This window comes from Schistocerca cancellata, chromosome 1 (assembly GCF_023864275.1).
Source record: "Schistocerca cancellata isolate TAMUIC-IGC-003103 chromosome 1, iqSchCanc2.1, whole genome shotgun sequence".
Classification (NCBI taxonomy): Eukaryota; Metazoa; Arthropoda; class Insecta; order Orthoptera; family Acrididae; genus Schistocerca; species Schistocerca cancellata.
In genome coordinates, this window is record NC_064626.1 from 1129820608 (window position 1) to 1129845884 (window position 25277).

The 25277-nt window shown below is 39.8% G+C and overlaps 1 protein-coding gene across 5 annotated transcripts in view; it reads left to right on the top strand.

Annotated features, from left to right (window-relative positions):
• Positions 1 to 25277, top strand: part of LOC126092591 (PH and SEC7 domain-containing protein) — an 836662-nt gene that overhangs the window by 678589 nt on the left and 132796 nt on the right. For all 5 annotated transcript variants that reach the window (XR_007521367.1, XM_049908287.1, XM_049908295.1 and 2 more), the window contains 2 exons: positions 7866 to 8038; positions 9736 to 9964. Coding sequence is in view for 4 of the 5 variants with exons in the window: in XM_049908287.1 (XP_049764244.1) it covers positions 7866 to 8038; positions 9736 to 9964 (402 nt within the window). In the remaining variant the exon portion in view is untranslated. The remainder of the gene's footprint in view (positions 1 to 7865; positions 8039 to 9735; positions 9965 to 25277) is intronic.

The following is a 25277-nucleotide window of genomic DNA, read 5'->3' on the forward strand; positions in this document are numbered from 1 at the left end:
ACAGTAATCCACATGCTTTCAAATCAAAAATAAATTTTTGAGGAAATACATTTTTTAAATATCATACTGAAGAACTGATTACATAAATGAGAAAATTTAACGTTTACAGTACTTTTGTAGGCATAACTCTTAATTGCGTGTTTGACTTTTCTAAAATTGTCAATGCTTATATTTGAGTACAGAGATACAGTTTCCAAATTTTTTCTAAAGTCAGTAAACGCGAAGACTGGGAGTCAGTAAACGCAAAGACTGGGAGTCAGTAAACGCAAAGACTGGGAGTCAGTAAACGCAAAGACTGGGAGTCAGTAAACGCAAAGACTGGGAGTCAGTAAACGCAAAGACTGGGAGTCAGTAAACGCAAAGACTGGGAGTCAGTAAACGCAAAGACTGGGAGTCAGTAAACGCAAAGACTGGGAGTCAGTAAATGCAAAGATCGGAAGTCAAAAGTTTTGTTAATATACATGTTCAAAGCATTTCTTTTTTATCACTAGCTACTCTATTGTTCATTTTGGCTAGAAATAAAATAATGTACTACAGTATAACACATTTTTATCATACTTTTCTGTAAATGTTTGATAAGTAGAAGTGTAAAATAGTGACAGATGTTATTGAGATAAAAATTCAAAATACTGGCTACAACTACCAATATTAGGTGATAAGGATATCCACATTAAGACATAATCTTCCAAAGGCTACCATGGCTCACAAGGTCAAAAGCCTTCTCGAGGTTGATAAAGACGATATGGGTTTCTGTATTAAATTCTCTGTGTTTTTCTACAATGTTTTTAATTACAAAAACATTGTCTGTGCCTGAATGGCCTGATTTAAATCCATTTTATTATTCAGAAATAATAGCTTCTGTCATACTTTTCATGAGGTTATTGATGTCATGAGCTACAATTAATGGAATGAAATTTCCATTTCTTGAAAAGAGAGATTATTTCTGCTGTATACCAAGGATCTGGGGTTGTGCAGTTCATCCAACATTCATTAACTAAGTTTAAAAGTCTTTTATCTGGCGATAACCCCTCATATTTAATTAGTTCTGCATTTATTCCATCTATTCCAGTAGCTTTTCTGTTTTTCATGCACTTTCAAAGCCACATGGAGCTCGTCCGTAGTAATTAGGTCTACTGTTTCATTGTAAACACTTTCCCCATTGTTATCTTAAGCCTTCATTGTACACAATAAGTCTGTATAATGCTTTATACATTGTTCATTGGGTATAATGGCAAGTGAGGTAGTGTCTTTTTCTACCTTGTTCAGGGCTTTCATGACTTTGTATGCCCATTGCTGTCTACTGTGTACGTGATGTTCTGAGAGGCTTATGATGAAGTGTCATGACTCTTGGTGTGTTTTGCACTCTGTTTGTTTCACAGTGTTTCTTTTTGTTTCTTATTTTTCCCTGCTCTCGTATGTTTTTGTCTGTAGAAATTTCAAACAAGCTACTTGTTTTTCTTTAATGGCTTCTTTAATTTCTGTGTTCCAAATTCTGACTTTTTTTCCCATCTATCTTTTTATCCAATTGCTTCCGAGGCAGTTTTATTGACACATGTCTTAATATTAATTCACTCTATATTGATGTCCTTGTTGATTGGTAGTGAAGCAAGGTTTTCTTGGAGTCTGTGCTGATAAAGTTTCGAAGTACCATATTCCAACTGGAGGTGTACTTTGAACAACTCATACTGTGCTTTCTTTTGGAGTTTCTTTGTTTTCTTCACTTTTGATAGTAGCCTTAACTTACTGCCTAAAGGGTAGTTGTTGTTGCCTGTGTCGCTTACTGTATTAACATTTATATCTTGTATAAGAGTCTTAATTTTGTCATTAAGTAATATATTAGCAACCAGACATCTTATGTCGCATGCATTCCATCTGAACTCGTGAGAGTCTTTCTTTCTGTAAAATGATTTAGTAATTTTAAAATTATTAAAAGAGGCAAAGTGGCGTAATTCCTTTGATTATTGTTAAGAATGTTTTCTCCAAATATTCCTATTATACCTGGTATAGGTAGTTTTCAGACACTTACATTAAAATTACTGGCTTTGAAAAAATGGTCTGTCTCGTTAACTCTGTTAACTTCTTTCTGAAGAGCATTATACAAAGTGTCAGTATCAACGTTCCTTCCCTCCTCTTGTCTGTATACACCTATAAGTGTTAGATGACCACTTGGAATTTGAAATCTGACTGTCATTGTTCTTTCATTTATGAAGCTGTACTGATGAATCTTTCTTCTCCATTTATCACTGAATTAAATTGCTACTCCAGCATTGGCTTGTTTTCTTTGTGGGATGCATCTCTAAGCCATCCAGTAGTCTGTCAGATCTTTTGTTCCTTTTAGTTTTTTTTCTTAATTTCTGTTATTATTGTAGTGTCTACTTTCCTCTCATTGAGTACTCGATTTAAATTGTTTTCTGTGTTGGTCAATCCTGTAACTTTCCATGTAGCTAAAGACATACAATCTGTAATGCCAAATCACAAATCTGTTGTCCTTAAGATTTTCCCATTGTCACCAGTTGATCCAGTCCTTTATCTGAGGCTATTTGTGAGTTTGTTAGTAATTTTACAATCCTCAGGCTGCATTACGAGTGCTGCACAGATTAAATCACGCGATGGGTCTGTCGCCACTAGGTATCGTGACCTGCCTGATTTTCTGTTAGGGAGTTTCTCTTAGGGAAGCTGGCATCACTGTGCCTCTAGAGCCCTCTCTGCCATTATGGGGAGATTTAAATGGCAGATTAAAGCAGTGATATGAAATATGTGTGTACTTCGGTAAGGAGCAAGTAGGAAGGTGTAACCCTTCAAGTTTTTTTTGCAGAAATGTTTTCATATTTTCTAACGATTTTTGATGACAGAAGGGTGTGTGAAGTGTGTGTATGCTACCTTCCCAACTCCTTTGTACGAGTTGACTTACTTGGTAGTGCACAGCCAATCTTCTTCCCTGTTTAGGCGGCTGCTGGAATCTCTATAAACTTCTAAAGATGATGCTAGTTAAAGGAATCTCTAAGACTCCCTCTTTACTCGTGAAATAAGGAGGTACTCGAAGAATACTTTTAGTTCACTATCGGTTCCACAGAGAACAAAATTCACACTTCTCACATAAACATTCGACTTCTTGGAAGTCACCCGTGTCGTCTCACATTAGAAACAATGAAGTTACATTTGCAAAGAGTTGGTTTAATAACCAAGACTCTTTTTACACCGAAATCACAAAGATGTCTTGCCTCTAGCAAGTCTGGATTAAGAGTTTTTTAAGAGTTCTTTTTTCACTAACAATAGCCACTGACACTATTATCACACAGTTACATAAATACTCCACGGTCCTCTCGTACGCTCTCACTAAACAGCCATGGACCGCTTGTCGGTGCTGTTTGACCACTGCATTTACATTCTTCCTGCGACTGAATTTAAACCTGCACACACAGACATGTGACAAGCAGTAGGTAGGATTCCGCTCTCTCACACTTGTATCTAAAATATCGTGTGTTCGAGAGGATAGAAGGCTGAGTGGTTCTAGAATTTACGCAGAAATTCTCGAAACAATACAGTTTGGATTGTATTCAGCTACGATGGTAAATATCCTCTTTTACCATGAAACCATAAGAATTGTGTTATCCTGAAGGGAAGGTGGAAATCTCTTAAAATGAAACATATCATCTGTAAGTGAGAAACTTCACATTAGAAATTGGAAGAAAATGAAATATGTTTTCAGATCCCTAACAAAATCTATGTTTTTGTAATTTGTTGCCCACTGTTACCACAATAATTTAACACTGTGTATATTTGTGGCAACCCTTATTAATTTTTGCATTTATTAATCGATTTTACAAAGCATGTAGAGGCTACTTATTTTGTCATGGACGTTCTAACATCAAGAGCAACTGTACAAAGGATTCCTTATGGAGTCACCCGACAAGAAATGTTGGAGAGATGGGGAAATGTGATTGTGGGATTATGTTACCAACCACAAATGTGGGAATTTCAGATAAATTGCTGAACAGTTCATCCGAATAACAGGGATGCAGTATGGATTAACTGCACTGCAGTAACTAACACTTTTCATTATTCTGTGAGGTACATTCTGGAATCATTTTAATGACTAGAATGCTAACATGTGAACTCCAACTGTTAGTGTAACTACTAACAATGCTCCCCAGCCCCAGAAAAAATAAAAATTATTGCTGCCAAACTGTTGTACATATTTAAACATGAGAGAATAGTTTTAGTGTTGATAACATTTCTTTTGATATCCATCATGTTTAGAAGTCCCCAGAAGGCATAGAAGCAACTTTAACTAATTTAGTACTAATAAAGACATGTCTTCAGTGTCTGGCTGTTTAATGATTTGCATGATGTGTTGAAAATATTTTCCCCGAATGGACTTGGTAGTTCTACAGTAATTAAAGACTAACTTGCAGACATCTCACCCATAAAAACCTACCTTCCATTTTCGCTTTAGGGTCATTTCTAGATGCCATCTTTCTTCACCAGGTGTTTACAAAGTGTAATGGTTTGTATATGATGTATCATGACAGTTAAAGGAGCCTGTGACCACTGGAGACAGTGCCACAGATTGTCCCCAAGTCATAAAACCACACATACATGCCATGTTAACCCACATAAATCCACCTGATGATGAAGGTTTAAAGCTTTGGAATATGTTGTGGAAATAAACAAACAGTGGCTGGTACTGATTATGCACTTTTGTGTGGCCCCATGGTGAGCGGTGGAAGTTGGCTGTATTCATGCTGTTCCAGAATGTTTACAGTCACTATCGAAATTAGCTATGAAATAGTATTGTGTGCCATAACAATAAGTAGCCATTGTGAATATAGTGTTGATCCATGTGTGGTGTTATGTGTAGTGATCGTTAATATTATTTACAAATGAGAGCTAAGATGCTGTACCTGGTCCTGGTCCGAAATGTGAAATAATTTGGGTGAAGGTCACTGTTAAAGCAGGCTCAGACATGGTAATTGGATGTCTCTATAGGCCCCCTGGCTCAGCAGCTGTTGTGGCTGAGCACCTGAAGGATAATTTGGAAAATATTTTGAGTGGTTTTCCCCACCATGTTATAGTTCTGGGTGCAGATTTTAATTTGCCGGATATAGACTGGGAGACTCAAATGTTCATAACAGGTGGCAGGGACAAAGAATCGAGTGAAATTATTTGAAGTGCGTTATCTGAAAACTACCTTGAGCAGTTAAACAGAGAACCGACTGGTGGCGATAACATATTAGACCTTCTGGTGACAAACAGACCCGAAATATTTGAAACAGTTAACGCAGAACACGGAATCAGCGATCATAAAGCGGTTACTGCATCGATGATTTCACCCGTAAATAGAAATATTAAAAAAGGTAGGAAGATTTTTCTGTTTAACAAAAGTGACAAAAAGCAGATTACAGAGTTCCTGACAGCTCAACACAAAAGTTTTGTCTTAAGTACAGATAGTGTTGAGGATCAGTGGACAAAGTTCAAAACCATCGTGCAATATGCGTTAGATGAGTATGTGCCAAGCAAGATCGTAAGAGATGGAAAAGAGCCTCCGTGGTACAACAACCGAGTTAGAAAACTGCTGCGGAAGCAAAGGGAGCTTCACAGCAAACATAAACATAGCCAAAGCCTTGCAGACAAACAAAAATTACGCGAAGCGAAATGTAGTGTGAGGAGGGCTATGCAAGAGGTGTTCAATGAATTCGAAAGTAAAGTTCAATGTACTGACTTGGCAGAAAATCCTAAGAAATTTTGGTCTTACGTCAAAACGGTAGGTGGATCAAAACAAAATGTCCAGGTGCTCTGTGACCAAAATGGTACTGAAACAGAGGAAGACAGACTAAAGGCCGAAATACTAAATGTCTTTTTCCAAAGCTGTTTCACAGAGGAAGACTGCATTGTAGTTCCTTCTGTAGATTGTCGCACAAAATGGTAGATATCGAAATAGACGACAGAGGTATAGAGAAACAATTAAAATCGCTCAAAAGATTAAAGGCCACTGGACCTGATGCGATACCAGTTCGATTTTACACAGAGTACGCGAAGGAACTTGCCCCCCCTTCTTGCAGCGGTGTACCGTAGGTCTCTAGAAGAGTGTAGCGAAAAGGGCACAGGTCATCCCCATTTTCAAGAAGAGACATCGAACAGATGTGCAGAACTATAGACCTATATCTCTAACGTCGATCAGTTGTAGAATTTTGGAACACGTATTACGTTCGAGTATAAAGACTTTTCTGGAGACTAGAAATCTACTCTGTTGGAATCAGCATAGGTTTCGAAAAAGACGGTCGTGTGAAACCCAACTCGTGCTATTCGTCCACGAGACTCAGAGGGCCATAGACACGGGTTCACAGGTAGATGCCGTGTTTCTTGACTTCCGCAAGGTGTTCGATACAGTTCCCCACAGTCGTTTAATGAACAAAGTAAGAACATACGGACTATCAGACCAATTGTGTGATTGGATTGAAGAGTTCCTTGATAACGGAATGCAGCATGTCATTCCCAATGGAGAGAAGTCTTCCGAAGTATGAGTGATTTCAGGTGTGCCGCAGGGGAGTGTCGTAGGATCGTTGCTATTCACAATATACGTAAATGACCTTGTGGACGACATCAGAAGTTCACTGAGGCTTTTTGCGGATGATGCTGTGTTATATCGAGGGGTTGTAACATTGGAAAATTGTACTGAAATGCAGGAGGATCTGCAGCAAATTGACGCATGGTGCAGGGAATGGCAATTGAATCTAAATGTAGACAAGTGTAATGTGCTGTGAATACATAGGAAGATAGATCCCTTATCATTTAGCTACAATATAGCAGGTCAGCAACTGGAAGCAGTTAATTCCACAAATTATTTGAGAGTACGCATTAGGAGTGATTTAAAATGGAATGATCATATAAAGTTGATCGTCGGTAAAGCAGATGCCAGATTGAGGTTCATTGGAAGAATCGTAAGGAAATGCAATCCGAAAACAAAGGAAGTAGGTTACAGTATGCTTGTTCACCTATTGCTTGAATACTGCTCAGCAGTGTGGGATCCGTACCAGATAGGGTTGATAGAAGAGGTAGAGAAGATCCAACGGAGAGTAGTGCACTTCATTACAGGATCATTTAGTAATCCCGAAAGCGTTACGGAGGTGATAGATGAACTCCAGTGGAAGACTCTGCAGGAGAGACGCTCAGTAGCTCGGTACGGGCTTTTGTTGAAGTTTCGAGAACATACCTTCACCGAAGAGTCAAGCAGTATATTGCTCCCTCCTATGTATATCTCGCGAAGAGACCGTGAGGATAAAATCAGAGAGATTAGAGCCCACACAGAAGCGTACCGACAATCCTTCTTTCCACTAACAATACGAGACTGGAATAGAAGGGAGAACCGATAGAGGTACTCGAGGTACGCTCCGCCACACACCCTCAGGTTGCTGCGGAGTATGGATGTAGATGTAGATTAGTGACTCAACTTTCCCCTAACTTCTGCAATGCATGAACCTATTACATATTCATTCCTTTTGAAAGCTGTGAGCTGGCTGCTGAGGGAGAAGGAGGCGGGTCTTTTCTCAGCAGCCAATGTGCTATGAGCATATCGAAAATTTCCATTCCCAACATTCTTCGCTCAGGGGCCAAGTGAAAGTGTGTGATCAGTAACAGTAAACCTGTTGTTTCATCCAATAACAGTCATGGTAAAGTCTAACTTAAAATGTTTGCATTTAGAGTTGTTGTTTTATTCCAACTTGGAATGAGATTGGATTTCCGGTAAATACTATAATAATTTTTGAGAGTATGTTTTCTTCTTAGTGTCTGTGGTAGTGGTGGCAGTGGCAGTGTAATAGTAGGACTGACCTGAGTATGGCTACTACTCAAATATTATGTTGCAGGGATGATGATGCCGGCAGTGATGAATGCAGCCTCCCAGCAAAGCAAGCTGATGGGCAGCATAGCCTTTCAGCTAGCAATCCTTTCCTTGATGTGCCTAATGCTGCTACAGCAGTTGAGTACAAGAAAGGCTATGTTATGAGAAAGAGCTGTATTGATCCAAATGGGAAGAAGAGTGAGTACATATCAATTCCCAATGAAGAAGAAATATTTACATTGTCTAAAACCTTCACAAAGTTAATAAGTGCACAAACATAGAGCTTACATAGTTATAAGCTCTGTGTATGAAACTAAAGTAAAACGAGATAGAAAAACTGCTTATTAGGAGAAAGTAAGAGAACTTAACTTCCCTTGGCTTTTCTACTTTTTATGTGTCATTTGTTTTTACCCATGTTCTCAACATTCTAACAAATCGAAGCAGTTCCGGAAGTTCTGGATTTATTCCCAGTTTTGAACAGCTTCTCTTTTTAAGCAGAGTATCTATACCTTTCTAAGTTAGTTTGTATAACACCATTGGTTGTAACAAATATGAGAAAAGTGTTTAAAAGATTGTGACCCCCCATGTGAATGTTAATAAGTCTCAGTAATCAGTATATAAACCAACAACACTGAGAACAATTTTGTAAATAATATATACATAATGTGGACAACAAAATTTCTTGGAAGGTACCTGAATAAAAATCTTTGCTGGGTAAATCAAATAATTTTTATTTGTGAGGAAAATAAGTAGGACTTTATAACTCCTTGGCCAACTGCAGATACAGTTAATATCCGAACAGTGTCTTGTTTATTATAGTACTATTTACTGTTTTTAATTATGACATTAAATTTATGCACTGTGCAGCAGATGTGTAAGTAGAATGTTGCTGCTACAGAAAGGGATACAAGTACTGAATGGGCTATGAAGAATTTTGTCGTGAAGTTTTGGTGCAATGTAAATACTTAACAGAATATTCTTTGCACTTAATTTAAATTAACTTTTCATGTACCCAGAAATTCTATTTATTAAGTGTAGTGGTGTGTTTGGGTGCAATACCAGGACGAAAGACAACTACTTTGACAAAAAAGTAAATTTAAAAATGACTGAACAATGCTTTTATATGAGTTGTTTAATAAGCTGCCAGACACTGTATTAGAGGAATTATTTAAAATTGATTTTTTTTTTTATACGGAAGTTTTTATCTGCTCAATGTGGAAGATGTAGCATCTGATGGAAATTGATATATGACGTTGCTTGGATTGTGAACCTATTACATGAAGGTGACTCAGATATAAATGGTAATTGTGCCATTGTACTGTGCAAGCATTTCTGAACAAGATGGTGGAGTGGTGGGTTGAAGAGTGGAGTGTTAAAGGCTGGTTTGTTACGGTTGGGGAACCAGCTTGTTTTGCTACTTCACTCTGTAAAGTCATGAGTGAAGAAGAACTTCCTTCTTCTATTAAACAATGTTATTATCATGAAGTTTTAAACCTATTAAGTGGTTAGACTCAGAGATTTTGACTCATTTGGAGGAACAGTTGAGGATGCTACACTGTCCCAGAACTGAGTGTTTACATGAGCCAGAGAATTTAAGAAGTGGCATGTGAGCACTAACTAATACTGGTATAGGATGGTCAGTATTGTCACTTTTTAAAGGGATACCATTATCTTAATACTGCTATTTGTAAGTACAGTGTTTTCTTATAGAGTCCTGTAGCAAATAAGCTTTAGAACACAGAATGTAAAAACTTTTAAAGTCCTGCAAAAAATTTAATTATCTCTGGGGAAAATTGTTCAGCTGTAGTTTTAAAAAATCAAAGTGTTCATTTCTGTTTTAGACCGTAAAAACACACAACTTTCGATACTTATGCTATGATAATTTTGTTTTTCAGCGCCTTTTGGGAAGCGTGGGTGGAAAATGTTCTATTGCACGCTACGTGATATGGTACTGTATCTCCATAAAGATGAGCATGGATTTCGTAAAAGTGCTCTGAGTGATAACTTGCACAATGCAATCCGTATACATCATTCCTTGGCTACGAAAGCCACTGACTACACCAAGAAACAGCACGTCTTTCGATTACAGACTGCTGACCAGGCAGAGTATCTGTTTCAGACAAGGTGAGCACAGAAATCTCTTCAGCAGTAGTACATGTTCCAGTATTTGTTTGTTCGAGTTCAGAGCAGTGACAGATATGAATGTCCTTTCCATGGGACGACATTAACCTGTATCATCCTGCATGTCAAATTTGGCAGGGTAGCTCAAATTACAGTTGTTCTTCGTATGCAGAAGATAACTAATGGTAAGTCTTGCTGTAAATTAACAACCCTTCCATTCGAGTTTTGGGTTGCTCAAAACACAGGAAGTATACGTTTACCTGCTAAAAAAGAAAGATTACTTTTCTGTGGAATGCTGTCAGTTTGCAAGTTCAGGAAAAGTATACTGGCTTTTAGATGAAGTGACTTCTAAAGTAAAGAAACTATTGTTATACAATGTTGTGAGACTGCAATTTGGTACTTAGACAGTGGTGAGGTATTGTGTTGGGCAGAATGGGTGCAGGGAATGGGAGGGAGATTTGGGAAAGGGTGGCTTATGGTTCAGAGGGAGGCAGTAAGTGCGTAGGATAGAAAGTGTGGGAGGGAGAGGCCGCAGATGTGTAGGGTAGTAATGCAGACATGGGCACCTGAGCCAGCGAGTTTGTGCAGTGGATGATGATGATGATGATGATGATGTGGGAACAAGGTGAGTTAACTGAGATTGAGGCTGGGAGTGTTATGGGAACAAAGGATTTGTTGCATTAGTGACTCCCATCTATGCGTTTCAGAAAAACTGGTGTTGGGAGTGGGAGGGGGGGATCCAGATGGCATGGGTTGTGAAGCAGCCCTTGAAATTCAGAATGTTGCGCTCACAGGGGAAACTCCCCATCACACACCCATCAAATTTAATGGTAAGATGGTCCAGTGGATAGCCAATTACAAACTGAACACAGATTAATCACGAAAACAGGAAGGAGGTGTACTGAACTGTGAAAAAGAAGCTAAATAAAAACATTGAATGGTCGTAGCTCAAGATATGCAATATCGAGCGGAATTGTTTAACCGTTGTGCCCTGGTTGGAATCTCAGTGTTGGACTGCGAAGTGGGTGATCCATGTTCAGATCACCCTCATACCTTAATATTTTTTTTTCCTCACAAAAATATGAACTCTGTCCGGTCTCCAACATATCTGTTTGCTGCATTCAAATCAGTGTCTGTGTCGTGGTGTAATGTCCGTGTGCAAAAGTAAGGTGTAAGGAAGGGACTTACACATGTACGTACCTCCTGTTTGTTCTACATAAGTAACCCATGATATGACTCTTGCATTCAATTTTGGAAGTTTTGTCTCTTGAATTCCTTTGTTGTAACATAGTTCACAGCCTTTTATTTGATGTTTTCATTTCTGTGAGGTCAATGTGGTGCCTCGCCTGTTCTCACTATCATCATGTTTACTTGCAATAGTAATATGTTCTTATCACAGGACTCATATTCTATAACCAGTGTATAGTACAACAACTGCCAAGGCTATAGAAGAACAGACAACATCAATAACTGGACAGAAAGTTCATAATTTTGCGAAGAAAAAGAAAAAAAGTTGATGTGAGGGAGATCTGAAAACAGATTTCCTGTGCTGCAGCCCAACACAATGACCACACAACCACAACACCATAATTTTTGTATTGTGCTTGATGTTGGTCATCTTGAGCTTCGACCGTTCACTGTTTCTATTTTGCATCTTTTTTCACAGTTCAGTACATGTTTTTCATGTTGTATATGTGTCCAGTTTTTGATGGGCTATTCGCTGGGCCATTATACCATTAAATCTGAAATGGGTGTGCTGGGGAGTTTCCCTTGTCAGTAGTATTTTCTGCTGCTGAGTGGCCATCTGTGCTCCGTGTGTTTGTGTGTGTGTGTGTGTGTGTGTGTGTGTGTGTGTGTGTGTGTGTGATATTAAAGTATTCATTCTGTTTTGCATGCCTGTCAGTGACTCAGTGGTTCCACTATTTAGTGGGCTGTTTCCTTTACTCCTAAATTTACGTTCTACCATATTTATTTCCTTTCAGAGACAGATTGGCTGGCGAAGACTTACTCTCAGGAAGTACTGTTCCCAATTCATCCCATAGGCAAACACACACAAAATTGACAGTAATAATGTTGTGTACTGAGGAAAAAAAAAAAAAAAAAACATTTTAGGAAGTTGTAAATTCTTGCATGTGCTTAGTGTTGGCCTACAACTAGAGAAACAATGTAACACTCATGTTAAAACATCTGAGCCTACCTACCATATTTACTCAAATCTAAGCCGCACTTTTTTTTCAGCCGCACTTTTTTTCCGGTTTTTGTAATCCAAAAAACCGCCTGCGGCTTAGAATCGAGTGCGAAGTAAGCGGAAGTTCTGAGAAATGTCTGTAGGTGCCGCCACAACTAACATCTGCTGTCGAATATATGTAGCGCTACACAGGCATGCTTTGCAGGCACAAAGATAAATACTGGCACCAAAACCTCTGCGTCAGTAAATAAATAAAAAAAATTAAAAAAAGGTGGAAGACGAGCTTTTTTTCCTTTGCCCTGAGTTTCGACCACTACATTTTCATTCATTATCCATTGAAGTAAATACAAATTCCGTATTGTTCATCTTCGAATGTTGCAGCGTTTCAGTGTACTACGAAAATCCGACTGGCAAGACTGCTTGGGATGTTTGTCAATAGGGCCAACCCTACGTTCTGAATTTTTTCCTACCTGTGAGAAGAGACGGTTGCCAATAGGAACTTTTATGAATTGTGAATCGCATGCACTATTCTCTTCACCATAAGAATAATACGAATATAAACATTTTGCCATGTATTCTTTCATGTTTGCTGCTATCTCATTTAAATTCTGTCTGCCTAATAAACTACGAAACTAGAGTGAGACAGCAGCAAACGCGGAAGAATATACATGTCATGTCATGTTTATATTCGTATTATTCTTATGCGTAATAGTGATACAGTCAGAAATGAAGCACAACAATTGACTAGATTTTTAAATCTAAGATGACTCTAATTTCTGTGCAGAATGTAATGTTTTAAAGAGGCATCTGCAAAGATTTTCAAACGGAGAAAAATTTTCGCTAAACTCCCGTTCAGAACATCATACATCATACGCAGTCTATTATTTGGTTCTTGTTGATCATTATCAAAGAAAGCAGCAGTGTAAGTAACAACAAATAGCAGTCTCTTGCCATTGTTTCACTAATGAGACAATTCCACCTTTCTCTCTCTCTCCTTTTTTTTTTTTTTTTTTTTTTTTTGGCGTGGCGGTAGCACGCACAAAAGCAAGCCATGCTGCGAGCGGCGACAGGCCGTAAACACTCATTATCAGAATGCGAGAAACAGTGCATGGCACAGTACAGTAATGCATCTTCAGCTTATAGTGACGTCAACACCTAATACAAAGAGAACGACACTTATCAGATCAAAGAAAAATAAGCAATCAATTTAAACCAGACGAAGCACGTGAAAAAGGAAGGGACGGAGCGCCTGACAAATAGCAGTGGCTACCTGGTAGAGCTTAACTGCTAAGCTTATGACTCGAACCAAACTACTGTAGCTGTATCGTCATTCATTCGACCTAAATTGTCTCATATTATAAAGGACCAACTTTGTTCAATTTGGAGGTGCGCCCGAAAACTTTTCTCCCCCCTTGAATTTCGAGTCTCAAATTTCAGGTGTGGCTTAGATTCGAGTGCGGCTTAGATTCGAGTAAATACGGTACATCTTCCATAAAAACAATTGACAAAAATAGGAACATATATTTTGCAGGTGTTCTTTCATTCATGTGCATTGGTGTAATTGCTTGGGACAACTCATCACTTGGGCAAAAATTGTTTTTTGCACGAAGAAAGTAATTAGAATTTATGTGAGGCTCAATGACATGTTTTTTTAGATGTCAGTCCCAGCAGTTGAAAATATTAATCACACACTCTCCAGAATTTATTCAGGAATGAAATTTTATATTAATCAATCAGTTAAGCATGAGAATTTAGAAATATTTGCTTACAAGGCATTAGAAGGAGAAATATGTGTACTATCCTCCACTACATATAGCTTCCTAGATTTTGAATATCATCATCATCATCATCATCATCATCATTGTTGTTGTCATTGTCATCGTCAAGTTTTCTGCTCTGTGAGCATATCCATGTTGTCTCCAGTTTTTGTAGCCCTTGTACTCCTTATTAATATCATCTATTGAGTCTTCTGTCCTTCATTTCACCTATCCTCCAAATGCTTCGGGAACTCAAATGGAAATCCCTGCAGGGAAGGGAATATTCTTTTCGGGGAATGCTATTGATAAAATGTAGAGAACTGGCATTTGAAGCTGACTGCAGAATGCCTCTGCTGTTGCCAATATGTATTTCATTTAAGGGTCACGAAGATAAGACAAATTGCAGCTCTTCCAGATGCATATAGTCAGTCACCTTGCTCTGTTTGCTAGTGGAAAAGCAACTGAAATGGTTAGTAGTGGTACAAGCTACCCACTGACATACACCACTACCCTCCGTAGTGCACCATACATTGGCTTTTGGAGTGTGTATATAGATGTAGATTTTATTCTAGAACTATTTATAATATAATTTCTTTTTCATTTCCTCAGTATATGCTCATTCCAGTTACTTTGTGTGCAGTCAGTTACATTCAGTAATTACTCTTCTTCAGTTTTCCTCATCATATGTTCTCTGTCTACCTGTTTTATTTACTCGCTTCTTTGCCATATCCATATTCCAAGAGTGCTGTGCCCCTTCCGCCTTTCTTATCATATTCAGTGCTTCAGAGCTTTGCTACAGAACACTCCAAACAAAACACATTATCAATATTTTCGTTAATAACATTCTCTTATCATTGCAAAAATCTTCCTGTTATTAGAAAATGGCAGTTTTATCATTGGAATTCGTGATTAAATTTCTGTGCTGTCCCTCCACTTACTTTCTATTATACCTCCTGTGTACTTAAAATCTTGCATGTGTTGAAATTTGTGCCCATTCAGTATTCTTTTTATCTTTTGATCACCCACTTCATCATTTTTTAAATTTTATTCGTATCTGTCTTCATTCCTTAAGCTTTTAAAGTAGCTCTGATCTCCTCTACTTTTTTGTGGCATAATTCCCCAGCCCTAGCTAGAAGAACCAAATTTTATGTAATTCTCAAACATCATATTCTTAGACCATAGATGACCTCTGGTAAACAATGCTCAATTTTATCTTTGAAATATATCTTTAAGTGTGTATGATAAGACAACAGATAAGACAACAGCCCTTTCATAAATGTTTTCCTAATTTTATTCAATTGGTATTGTTTCTTTGTCGTGTTACAATAGCATTTTGTTTAAGGTACTCCACTTGATTTTCTTTCAGAATATCATTTTGAAAGTGTTCTTGGTATCAAGAAACACACACAAGTTCTTCTCCATCCCAATACAACTCTCTTCTAGAGAAAAATATATAGAAACACACTGAACAGCCAAAACATTGAGACCACTGTTCTTTGTTATGTTGGGTGCCACTTGGTGGCATTGCGGGCAAATGACGTGGTAAGAGAAGTATTTAAGCAGAGCAGAGACAGATGGGAGCTCATCCTAGCAAAGATAAGGGGCTCTGCAGCAGACAACCCGTGTGTGTTCACATGTTGACCGAACAACATCGACAGTTATGACTGCAGTGGACTGCATGGGACCATTGGGATTCATCCGCGAGTCATTGGAAACATATCGGCTCTTCAGATGAATCACATTTCTTGCTACATCAGGTTGATGGTCATCTCCGCAAATGGTATCATTGAGGCAAACAGCAGCTCCCAACATGCACCATGCTATGGGTGCAGGCTGATGGGAGCAGTATTGTGCTATGAAAAACATTATCCTGCACTTGAATGGGAATTGTAGAAATAATTGAAGACATCATTTCAGCTGCAGACCACCAGCATCCCTTTATGCTTGATATCTTTCCTGATGGTGATGTCATCTTTCAGCAGTATAATTTTCTGTGTCTCGAAGCCAGAAACATTCTACAGTGGTTTGAAGAGCGTGATAGTGAAATCATGTTGATGTGTTGGCCACCAAATTCACCTGACGTGAATCTAACGGAACCCTTCTGGGTTGCTATCGGTCATGTCATCACGTACATAAATCAGCAGCCCATTATTTACAGGTATTACATGACTTTTTTGTAGTCATCTGATACCACATATCTTCAAAAACTTACCAACAAATTGTAGAATTGATGGTGTGCAGTATCGGTGCTGTATTGTATTCCGAAGATGGATCAACAAGCTATTAAGCAGGTATTTATAATGTTTTGGCTCGTCAGTGTATATATAAACATGCACATAATAGAAGGAAACATTCCACGTAGGAAAAATATACCTAAAAACAAAGATGTTGTGACTTACCAAATGAAAGTGCTGGCAGGTCGACAGACACACAAACGAACACAAACATACACACAAAATTCAAGCTTTCGCAACAAACTTGCCTCATCAGGAAAGAGGGAAGGAGAGGGAAAGACGAAAGGATGTGTGTTTCAAGGGAGAGGGTAAGGAGTCATTCCAGTCCCGGGAGCGGAAAGACTTACCTTAAGGGGAAAAAAGGACGGGTATACACTGGCACACACACACATATCCATCCACACATATACAGACACAAGCAGACCAAAGGGGAAGGTGAATACAAAGTGAGACTACTGGTAAACACAGAAAGAGAAAATAAAGAGAAAATAAGATGACAGGAAAGATTTCGAAATGCAACAGCGACAATAACAAACGTAATTGTTGGGTTCAAATTAATGATATGGTTATAATAGAAGGAAACATTCCACGTAGGAAAAATATACCTAAAAACAAAGATGATGTGACTTACCAAATGAAAGTGCTGGCAGGTCGACAGACACACAAACGAACACAAACATACACACAAAATTCAAGCTTTCGCAACAAACTGTTGCCTCATCAGGAAAGAGGGAAGGAGAGGGAAAGACGAAAGGATGTGGGTGACCTGTCCCCCTAAGGTCAGTCTCATCATCTTTCTTTTTATATATATATATATATATATATATATATATATATATATATATATATACACAAAATCCAAGCTTTCGCAACCAACGGTTGCCTCGTCAGGAAAGAGGGAAGGAGAAGGAAAGACAAAAGGATATGGGTTTTAAGGGAGAGGGTAAGGAGTCATTCCAATCCCGGGAGCGGAAAGACTTACCTTAGGGGGAAAAAAGGACAGGTATACACTCGCACACACACACATATCCATCCACACATACACAGACACAAGCAGACATTTGTAAAGGCAAAGAGTTTGGGCAGAGATGTCAGTCGGGACGGAAGTACAGAGGCAAAGATGATGTTGAAAGACAGGTGAGGTATGAGCGGCGGCAGATTGAAATTAGAAATTAGCGGAGATTGAGGCCTGGCGGATAGCGAGAAGAGAGGATATGCTGAAGGGCAAGTTCCCATCTCCGGAGTTCTGACAGGTTGGTGTTAGTGGGAAGTATCCAGATAACCCGGACGGTGTAACACTGTGCCAAGATGTGCTGGCCGTGCACCAAGGCATGTTTAGCCACAGGGTGATCCTCATTACCAACAAACACTGTCTGCCTGTGTCCATTCATGCGAATGGACAGTTTGTTGCTGGTCATTCCCACATAGAATGCATCACAGTGTAGGCAGGTCAGTTGGTAGATCACGTGGGTGCTTTCACATGTGGCTCTGCCTTTGATTGTGTACACCTTCCGGGTTACAGGACTGGAGTAGGTGGTGGTGGGAGGGTGCATGGGACAGGTTTTACACCGGGGGCGGTTACAAGGGTAGGAGCCAGAGGGTAGGGAAGGTGGTTTGGGGATTTCATTGGGATGAACCAAGAGGTTACGAAGGTTAGGTGGACGGCGGAAAGACACTCTTGGTGGAGTGGGGAGGATTTCATGAAGGATGGATCTCATTTCAGGGCAGGATTTGAGGAAGTTGTATCCCTGCTGGAGAGCCACATTCAGAATCTGATCCAGTCCCGGAAAGTATCCTGTCACAAGTGGGGCACTTTTGTGGTTCTTCTGTGGGAGGTTCTGGGTTTGAGAGGATGAGGAAGTGGCTCTGGTTATTTGCTTCTGTACCAGGTCGGGAGGGTAGTTGCGGGATGCGAAAGCTGTTGTCAGGTTGTTGGTGTAATGCCTCAGGGATTCCGGACTGGAGCAGATTCGTTTGCCACGAAGACCTAGGCTGTAGGGAAGGGACCGTTTGATGTGGAATGGGTGGCAGCTGTCGTAATGGAGGTACTCCTATCCTTAATAAAAGTCCTCAATCTTTCCTCTCCCACATCCACACCGGCTATTCAGAGCATCCTCCTACAGGCCAACCGCCAATTAGAACAGCATGCCACCCTTCACCTCAAAAAACTATCCAATCTCCTGGTTTCCCACCTCCGGAAAGGCAACTCACTCACCCTTCACAACCTTTCCAGCAAACCTCAACCACCTCTCATTGCACACAAACCCAGTCTCTCCCATCTACTCAATCTCCCACTTCCAGCTCCACTCCCTCCAAAACCTCAAAATTCCGATCAACACAATCTGGCACCACAACACCCTAATTCAGTAGTTAACCTTTCCTCCAAACCTCTCTCCCAATCCGAAACCTCTGTCCTATCCAAAGGCCTCACCTTCAGCCCCACTCCCAGATTCAACCAAACAGCCCTCGTCAAAGATTTACTGTCCTACACTCGTACTCTCTGCTGGAAGTATCACTTTGCCACGAAGAAAAATGATCCTAATCCTACCCCTAATGATCCAACTCCCCGAGACACTATCCAAATTGAACCCTGCCTGGAACAGTTCCGTCCTCCGTCACAGCGGGACCCACCTCCTCTTCCTCAAAATCACCCTCTCCAAACCTTCCAGGAATTTCTGACTTCCAGCCTTGCCTCTCAATCCTTCTTAAAAAACCTTAATCCTACTCCCAACATCACCACTGCTGAAGCCCAGGCTATCCGTGATCTGAAGGCTGACCGGTCCATCGTCATTCTTCCGGCGGGCAAGGGTTCCACGACCGTGGTACTCGATCGTCGGGAGTACGTGGCTGAGGGACTGCGTCAGCTTTCAGACAACACCACATACAAAGTTTGCCAAGGTAATCCCATTCCTGATGTCCAGGCAGAGCTTCAAGGAATCCTCAGAACCTTAGGCCCCCTACAAAACCTTTCACCTGACTCCATCAACCTCCTGACCCCACCGACACCCCGCACCCCTACCTTCTACCTTCTCCCTAAAATTCACAAACCCAATCATCCCGGCCGCCCCATTGTAGCTGGTTACCAAGCCCCCACAGAACGTATCTCTGCCTACGTGGATCAACACCTTCAACCCATTACATGCAGTCTCCCATCCTTCATCAAAGACACCAACCACTTTCTCGAACGCCTGGAATCCTTACCCAGTCCGTTACCCCCAGAAACCATCCTTGTAACCATTGATGCCACTTCCTTATACACAAATATCCCGCACGTCCAGGGCCTCGCTGCGATGGAGCACTTCCTTTCACGCCGATCACCTGCCACCCTACCTAAAACCTCATTCCTCATTACCTTAGCCAGCTTCATCCTGACCCACAACTTCTTCACTTTTGAAAACCAGACATACCAACAATTAAAGGGAACAGCCATGGGTACCAGGATGGCCCCCTCGTACGCCAACCTATTCATGGGTCGCTTAGAGGAAGCCTTCTTGGTTACCCAGGCCTGCCAACCCAAAGTTTGGTACAGATTTATTGATGACATCTTCATGATCTGGACTCACAGTGAAGAAGAACTCCAGAATTTCCTCTCCAACCTCAACTCCTTTGGTTCCATCAGATTCACCTGGTCCTACTCCAAATCCCATGCCACTTTCCTTGATGTTGACCTTCACCTGTCCAATGGGCAGCTTCACACGTCCGTCCACATCAAACCCACCAACAAGCAACAGTACCTCCATTACGACAGCTGCCACCCATTCCACATCAAACGGTCCCTTCCCTACAGCCTAGGTCTTCGTGGCAAACGAATCTGCTCTAGTCCGGAATCCCTGAGGCATTACACCAACAACCTGACAACAGCTTTCGCATCCCGCAACTACCCTCCCGACCTGGTACAGAAGCAAATAACCAGAGCCACTTCCTCATCCTCTCAAACCCAGAACCTCCCACAGAAGAACCACAAAAGTGCCCCACTTGTGACAGGATACTTTCCGGGACTGGATCAGATTCTGAATGTGGCTCTCCAGCAGGGATACAACTTCCTCAAATCCTGCCCTGAAATGAGATCCATCCTTCATGAAATCCTCCCCACTCCACCAAGAGTGTCTTTCCGCCGTCCACCTAACCTTCGTAACCTCTTGGTTCATCCCAATGAAATCCCCAAACCACCTTCCCTACCCTCTGGCTCCTACCCTTGTAACCGCCCCCGGTGTAAAACCTGTCCCATGCACCCTCCCACCACCACCTACTCCAGTCCTGTAACCCGGAAGGTGTACACAATCAAAGGCAGAGCCACATGTGAAAGCACCCACGTGATCTACCAACTGACCTGCCTACACTGTGATGCATTCTATGTGGGAATGACCAGCAACAAACTGTCCATTCGCATGAATGGACACAGGCAGACAGTGTTTGTTGGTAATGAGGATCACCCTGTGGCTAAACATGCCTTGGTGCACGGCCAGCACATCTTGGCACAGTGTTACACCGTCCGGGTTATCTGGATACTTCCCACTAACACCAACCTGTCAGAACTCCGGAGATGGGAACTTGCCCTTCAGCATATCCTCTCTTCTCGCTATCCGCCAGGCCTCAATCTCCGCTAATTTCTAATTTCAATCTGCCGCCGCTCATACCTCACCTGTCTTTCAACATCATCTTTGCCTCTGTACTTCCGTCCCGACTGACATCTCTGCCCAAACTCTTTGCCTTTACAAATGTCTGCTTGTGTCTGTGTATGTGTGGATGGATATGTGAGTGTGTGCGAGTGTATACCTGTCCTTTTTTCCCCCTAAGGTAAGTCTTTCCGCTCCCGGGATTGGAATGACTCCTTACCCTCTCCCTTAAAACCCATATCCTTTTGTCTTTCCTTCTCCTTCCCTCTTTCCTGACGAGGCAACCGTTGGTTGCGAAAGCTTGGATTTTGTGTGTATGTTTGTGTTTGTTTGTGTGTCTGTCGACCTGCCAGCACTTTCATTTGGTAAGTCACATCATCTTTGTTTTTAAATATATTTTTCCTTCGTGGAATGTTTCCTTCTATTATATATATATATATATATATATATATATATATATATATATATATATATATATATATATATATATCTGCTTGTGTCTGTATATGTGTGGATGGATATGTGTGTGTGTGCGCGAGTGTATACCCGTCCTGTTTTCCCCCTAAGGTAAGCCTTTCCGCTCCCGGGACTGGAATGACTCCTTACCCTCTCCCTTAAAACCCACATCCTTTCATCTTTCCCTCTCCTTCCCTCTTTCCTGATGAGGCAAGTTTGTTGCGAAAGCTTGAATTTTGTGTGTATGTTTGTGTTCGTTTGTGTGTCTGTCGACCTGCCAGCACTTTCATTTGGTAAGTCACATCATCTTTGTTTTTAGGTATATAAACATGCACACACGCACAAGGTGGTCAGAAACAGTCTGAAAAGCTTGTAAGGGTGTTTTAGGGTAGATTATGCTGAGAAATAATTTGTTAAGAAAAAAATTTGATACATTGCATTTTTTCTAAGTTAATTAGCATTGAAGATGATAAATCAGGCCATTGGGCATGCAGATTCATGTGGTCCACCAGAGACTGTCTTCATTTGATTTCCTAAAACCAAACGGGAGAGTGATACAGAAACTGGACAAGGGAAGGTAGTAAGGATTGAATGTGAGTCGTAGGCTATAATCTATATTTTGAGAACTAATCTACCTTATGGAGAACAGCTGAAACTAATAGTATTTGGTAGACTGCTTGAATCTGCACATGCAATGGCCTGATTGGCTAACTGGAAATGGTGCAATGTATATCTTCTTTTTATAACAAATTATTTTTCAGCGTAACCTATTATACACTTACAAGCACACTGTTTCTGACCACCTGTGTGCATGCGCACTCGCGCACTGACCCAACCACGCACGCACACACGCGCGCACGCGCACACACACACACACACACACACACACACACACACACACAAAAATCATATTGGGGTAATGCAAGAGTAGGTCAGTAATGAATAAGAAAATAAGTATGCAGGTAAGCTACTACAAACAGGTAGTGAACACATTATTGTAGCCAATACAGAGAAGAAATCAATGTCCACCACAATAGTAAAAGTTCATATGCCAACTAGCTCCACAGATAATGATAAGAGTAAAAACATATCCAAACATAGAATAAAAATGTGTGTGTGTGTGTGTGTGGGTCTAGGGTGCGGGTGTGTGGGCGCGTCTGCATCTCACACCCACTACTATCCATGGGAGAGCCAGTGATAACAGAACTATCCCAACCGGTATGTGAGATCTTTGAGAAAGGTGATGTACCCCCAGACTTCAAGAAGAAAATAGTAATTCCATTTCCAAAGAAAGCAGGTGCTGACAGGTGTGAATATTGCCAAACTGTCAGTTTATCAGTCATTGTTGCAAAATACCAGTACGAATTTTTACAGAAGAATGGAAAAACTGGTAGAAGCTAACCTCAGATAAGATCAGTTTGGGTTGCAGAGAAATGTAGAAACATATACGGCAATACTGACCCCTATGATATCTTATAGAAAATAGGTTTAGGAATAGCAAACCAATGATTAAAGTATTTGCAGACTTAGAGAAAGCTTTTGACAATGTCTGCTGGAATAAACTCTTCAAATTTCTGAAGGTATCAGAGGTAAAATACAGAAAGCAATAGGTTATGTCAACTTGTACAGATTGCAGACAGTATTTATAAGACTATTTTGTCGAAAGTCGACATGTTGAGAAACGTGGCTGTTGTACTTAAGGTTTATAATTTATAAAAAACAGCTACCAGCCACATGTATGGTTTAAAAAAGATTTATTTTCTTCAGACCATGACCGGTTTCGGATTTTCGTTTACAAATCCATCTTCAGATGGCAGTTGCAAGCATTCTTAGTTGGACCTAGTTTCGTTTTTGTTATTCGTTTGCTGCACTGGGAAAGAAAAGAAAAAAAATTTTGTTGTCATATCGGTAATGGTCTTTTTACGAAAGATTTACTTCTTTTACAATATCTAATTGCTCATGAGATAGTTTTTTTTAACCTTGGTAAACGTGCAGGTTAGTGTACTTACGATACATGTGGCTGGTAGCTGTTTTTTATAAATTATAAACCTTAAGTACAACAGCCACGTTTCTCAACATGTCGACTTTCGACAAAATAGCGTTAAGCTTACCTAGCCAGGTAATGAGAATGTCAGATGCGTTCAAAAAATGTAAGATTGATGTAATGAAAACAATTAACAACATAAAATTCAACAAAAGATGTCTGTTAGAAAAAGTGACCCCAAATTATGTTAAAGTTAAGGTCAATAGTCAAACAAAAGCTGCTAAGCTTGCAAAAGCAAAATATGAAACTATTTGGATAAAAACAGAAATCAAATTACAATATAAAAAGAAAGATAAGCTGAATAAATCTATGTACAAGTTGCATTTACAATTAGGAAATAGTCTCTCACCTCTACAGTTCACATATGTAACACACAATATTAATCATGCTCTTAGCAGAGAACAACAACAAATCTCCTCTAGGCACAAGAAGAAGTTAAAATCCCTCATTCAACTCAAATTAAAGGAACCACGTAACACTGGGGAACAGCAGAAGCACATATTTAATAACAGAGTGGTAAACACAACAGATATTTCTTTCAATCCCAATGAACTTAACCTCTTAGATAAAGGCCTCAAGCATAACATTGCCCCAAGATTAATTAATGAGAACATAAAAGACCTAATAGCAGCTACAAAACTGGCATGTTACACTGCCAAACTTAAGTCCAATGAGAAAAATGCGTTGGCATATAAAGCCAACAAACTCATCACTAAACATATGCTTTCAAAGAATAATATAATTAATAGTGAACAAAAAATTCTTAAAGATATCAATGATAAACTTACTGCTAACAAAGCTCTCATGGTAAAGTCTGATAAAGGAAATTCAGTTGTTGTTTTGTATGAATCAGAATACATTGAAAAAACTCTAGAATTTTTTCTGTCCAATAACTTCACAGAACTAGAATCAGACCCCACAGCAAAATTTCAAGCTAAACTTCATAAATTACTCAACAGTTTTGAATCCCTCTTAAATAAATATGAAATTCGGGACTGCATTACCATGAATCCAACTGCACCGAAACTTTGGTCACAGCCTAAGATCCACAAAGAAAATTCCCCCATACGCCCTGTTGTGAACTCAAGAAACAGCCCAGCATACTACATAAGCAGAAAATTGAAGGATCTCCTTACCACTTACTACATGTTTGAACACAGTTATACAATTAAGAACACAGTGGACCTTATAGAACATATCAAAGACATCCACATACCACCAACAGCTAGATTTGCCTCACTAGATATTGTAAACCTATACACTAACATCCCAGTAGATCAAACAATTAACATAATAAAAAGTAACCTCCTAAAACACAAAAAGATCAATCTACCAGAAATATGTGAGTTAATAGAGATCCTCACACTCATCTTGTCTAATAATTACTTCACCTTCAATAATAAAGTCTATAAACAAAATGATGGCCTTGCAATGGGTAGCAGTCTTGCTGGATTATTAGCTGATATTTACATTAACCATCTTGAGCAAAAGTTCTTTTCATCCAATAACCAAATGAACAGTAAAATAATTTACTACAAGAGATACGTAGATGACACTCTATTACTTTTTGATGGTAACAGCAGCAAAATTGATGCCTTAGCTGAAGATCTGAGCAAATTACACAACAACATCAAATTCACAGTGGAGCATGAAATAAATAATAGCATCAATTTTCTGGATCTCAAAATATCAAACATAAATAACAAACACCATTTTGGTATCTTTCGAAAACCAACAACCACAGATGTTACCATCAGTAACACATCCTGCCACCCGAACCAACATAAGATGGCTAATTTCCGGTCAATGCTACATCGTATGCATAAAGTCCCCTTCATCCCCACTGAACAGCACAAAGAAATCAGCATAATCAAATCAATTGCCCGAAATAATGGCTATGATGCTTCAATCATAGACACACTCTCTCAAAAAACAAAAGAAAAAATTGCTAGCAATAAGTCTTTGCAACAAGCAACAGCCACAATAACTATGAAAGACAAAAAAATCAGTAAAATATTTAG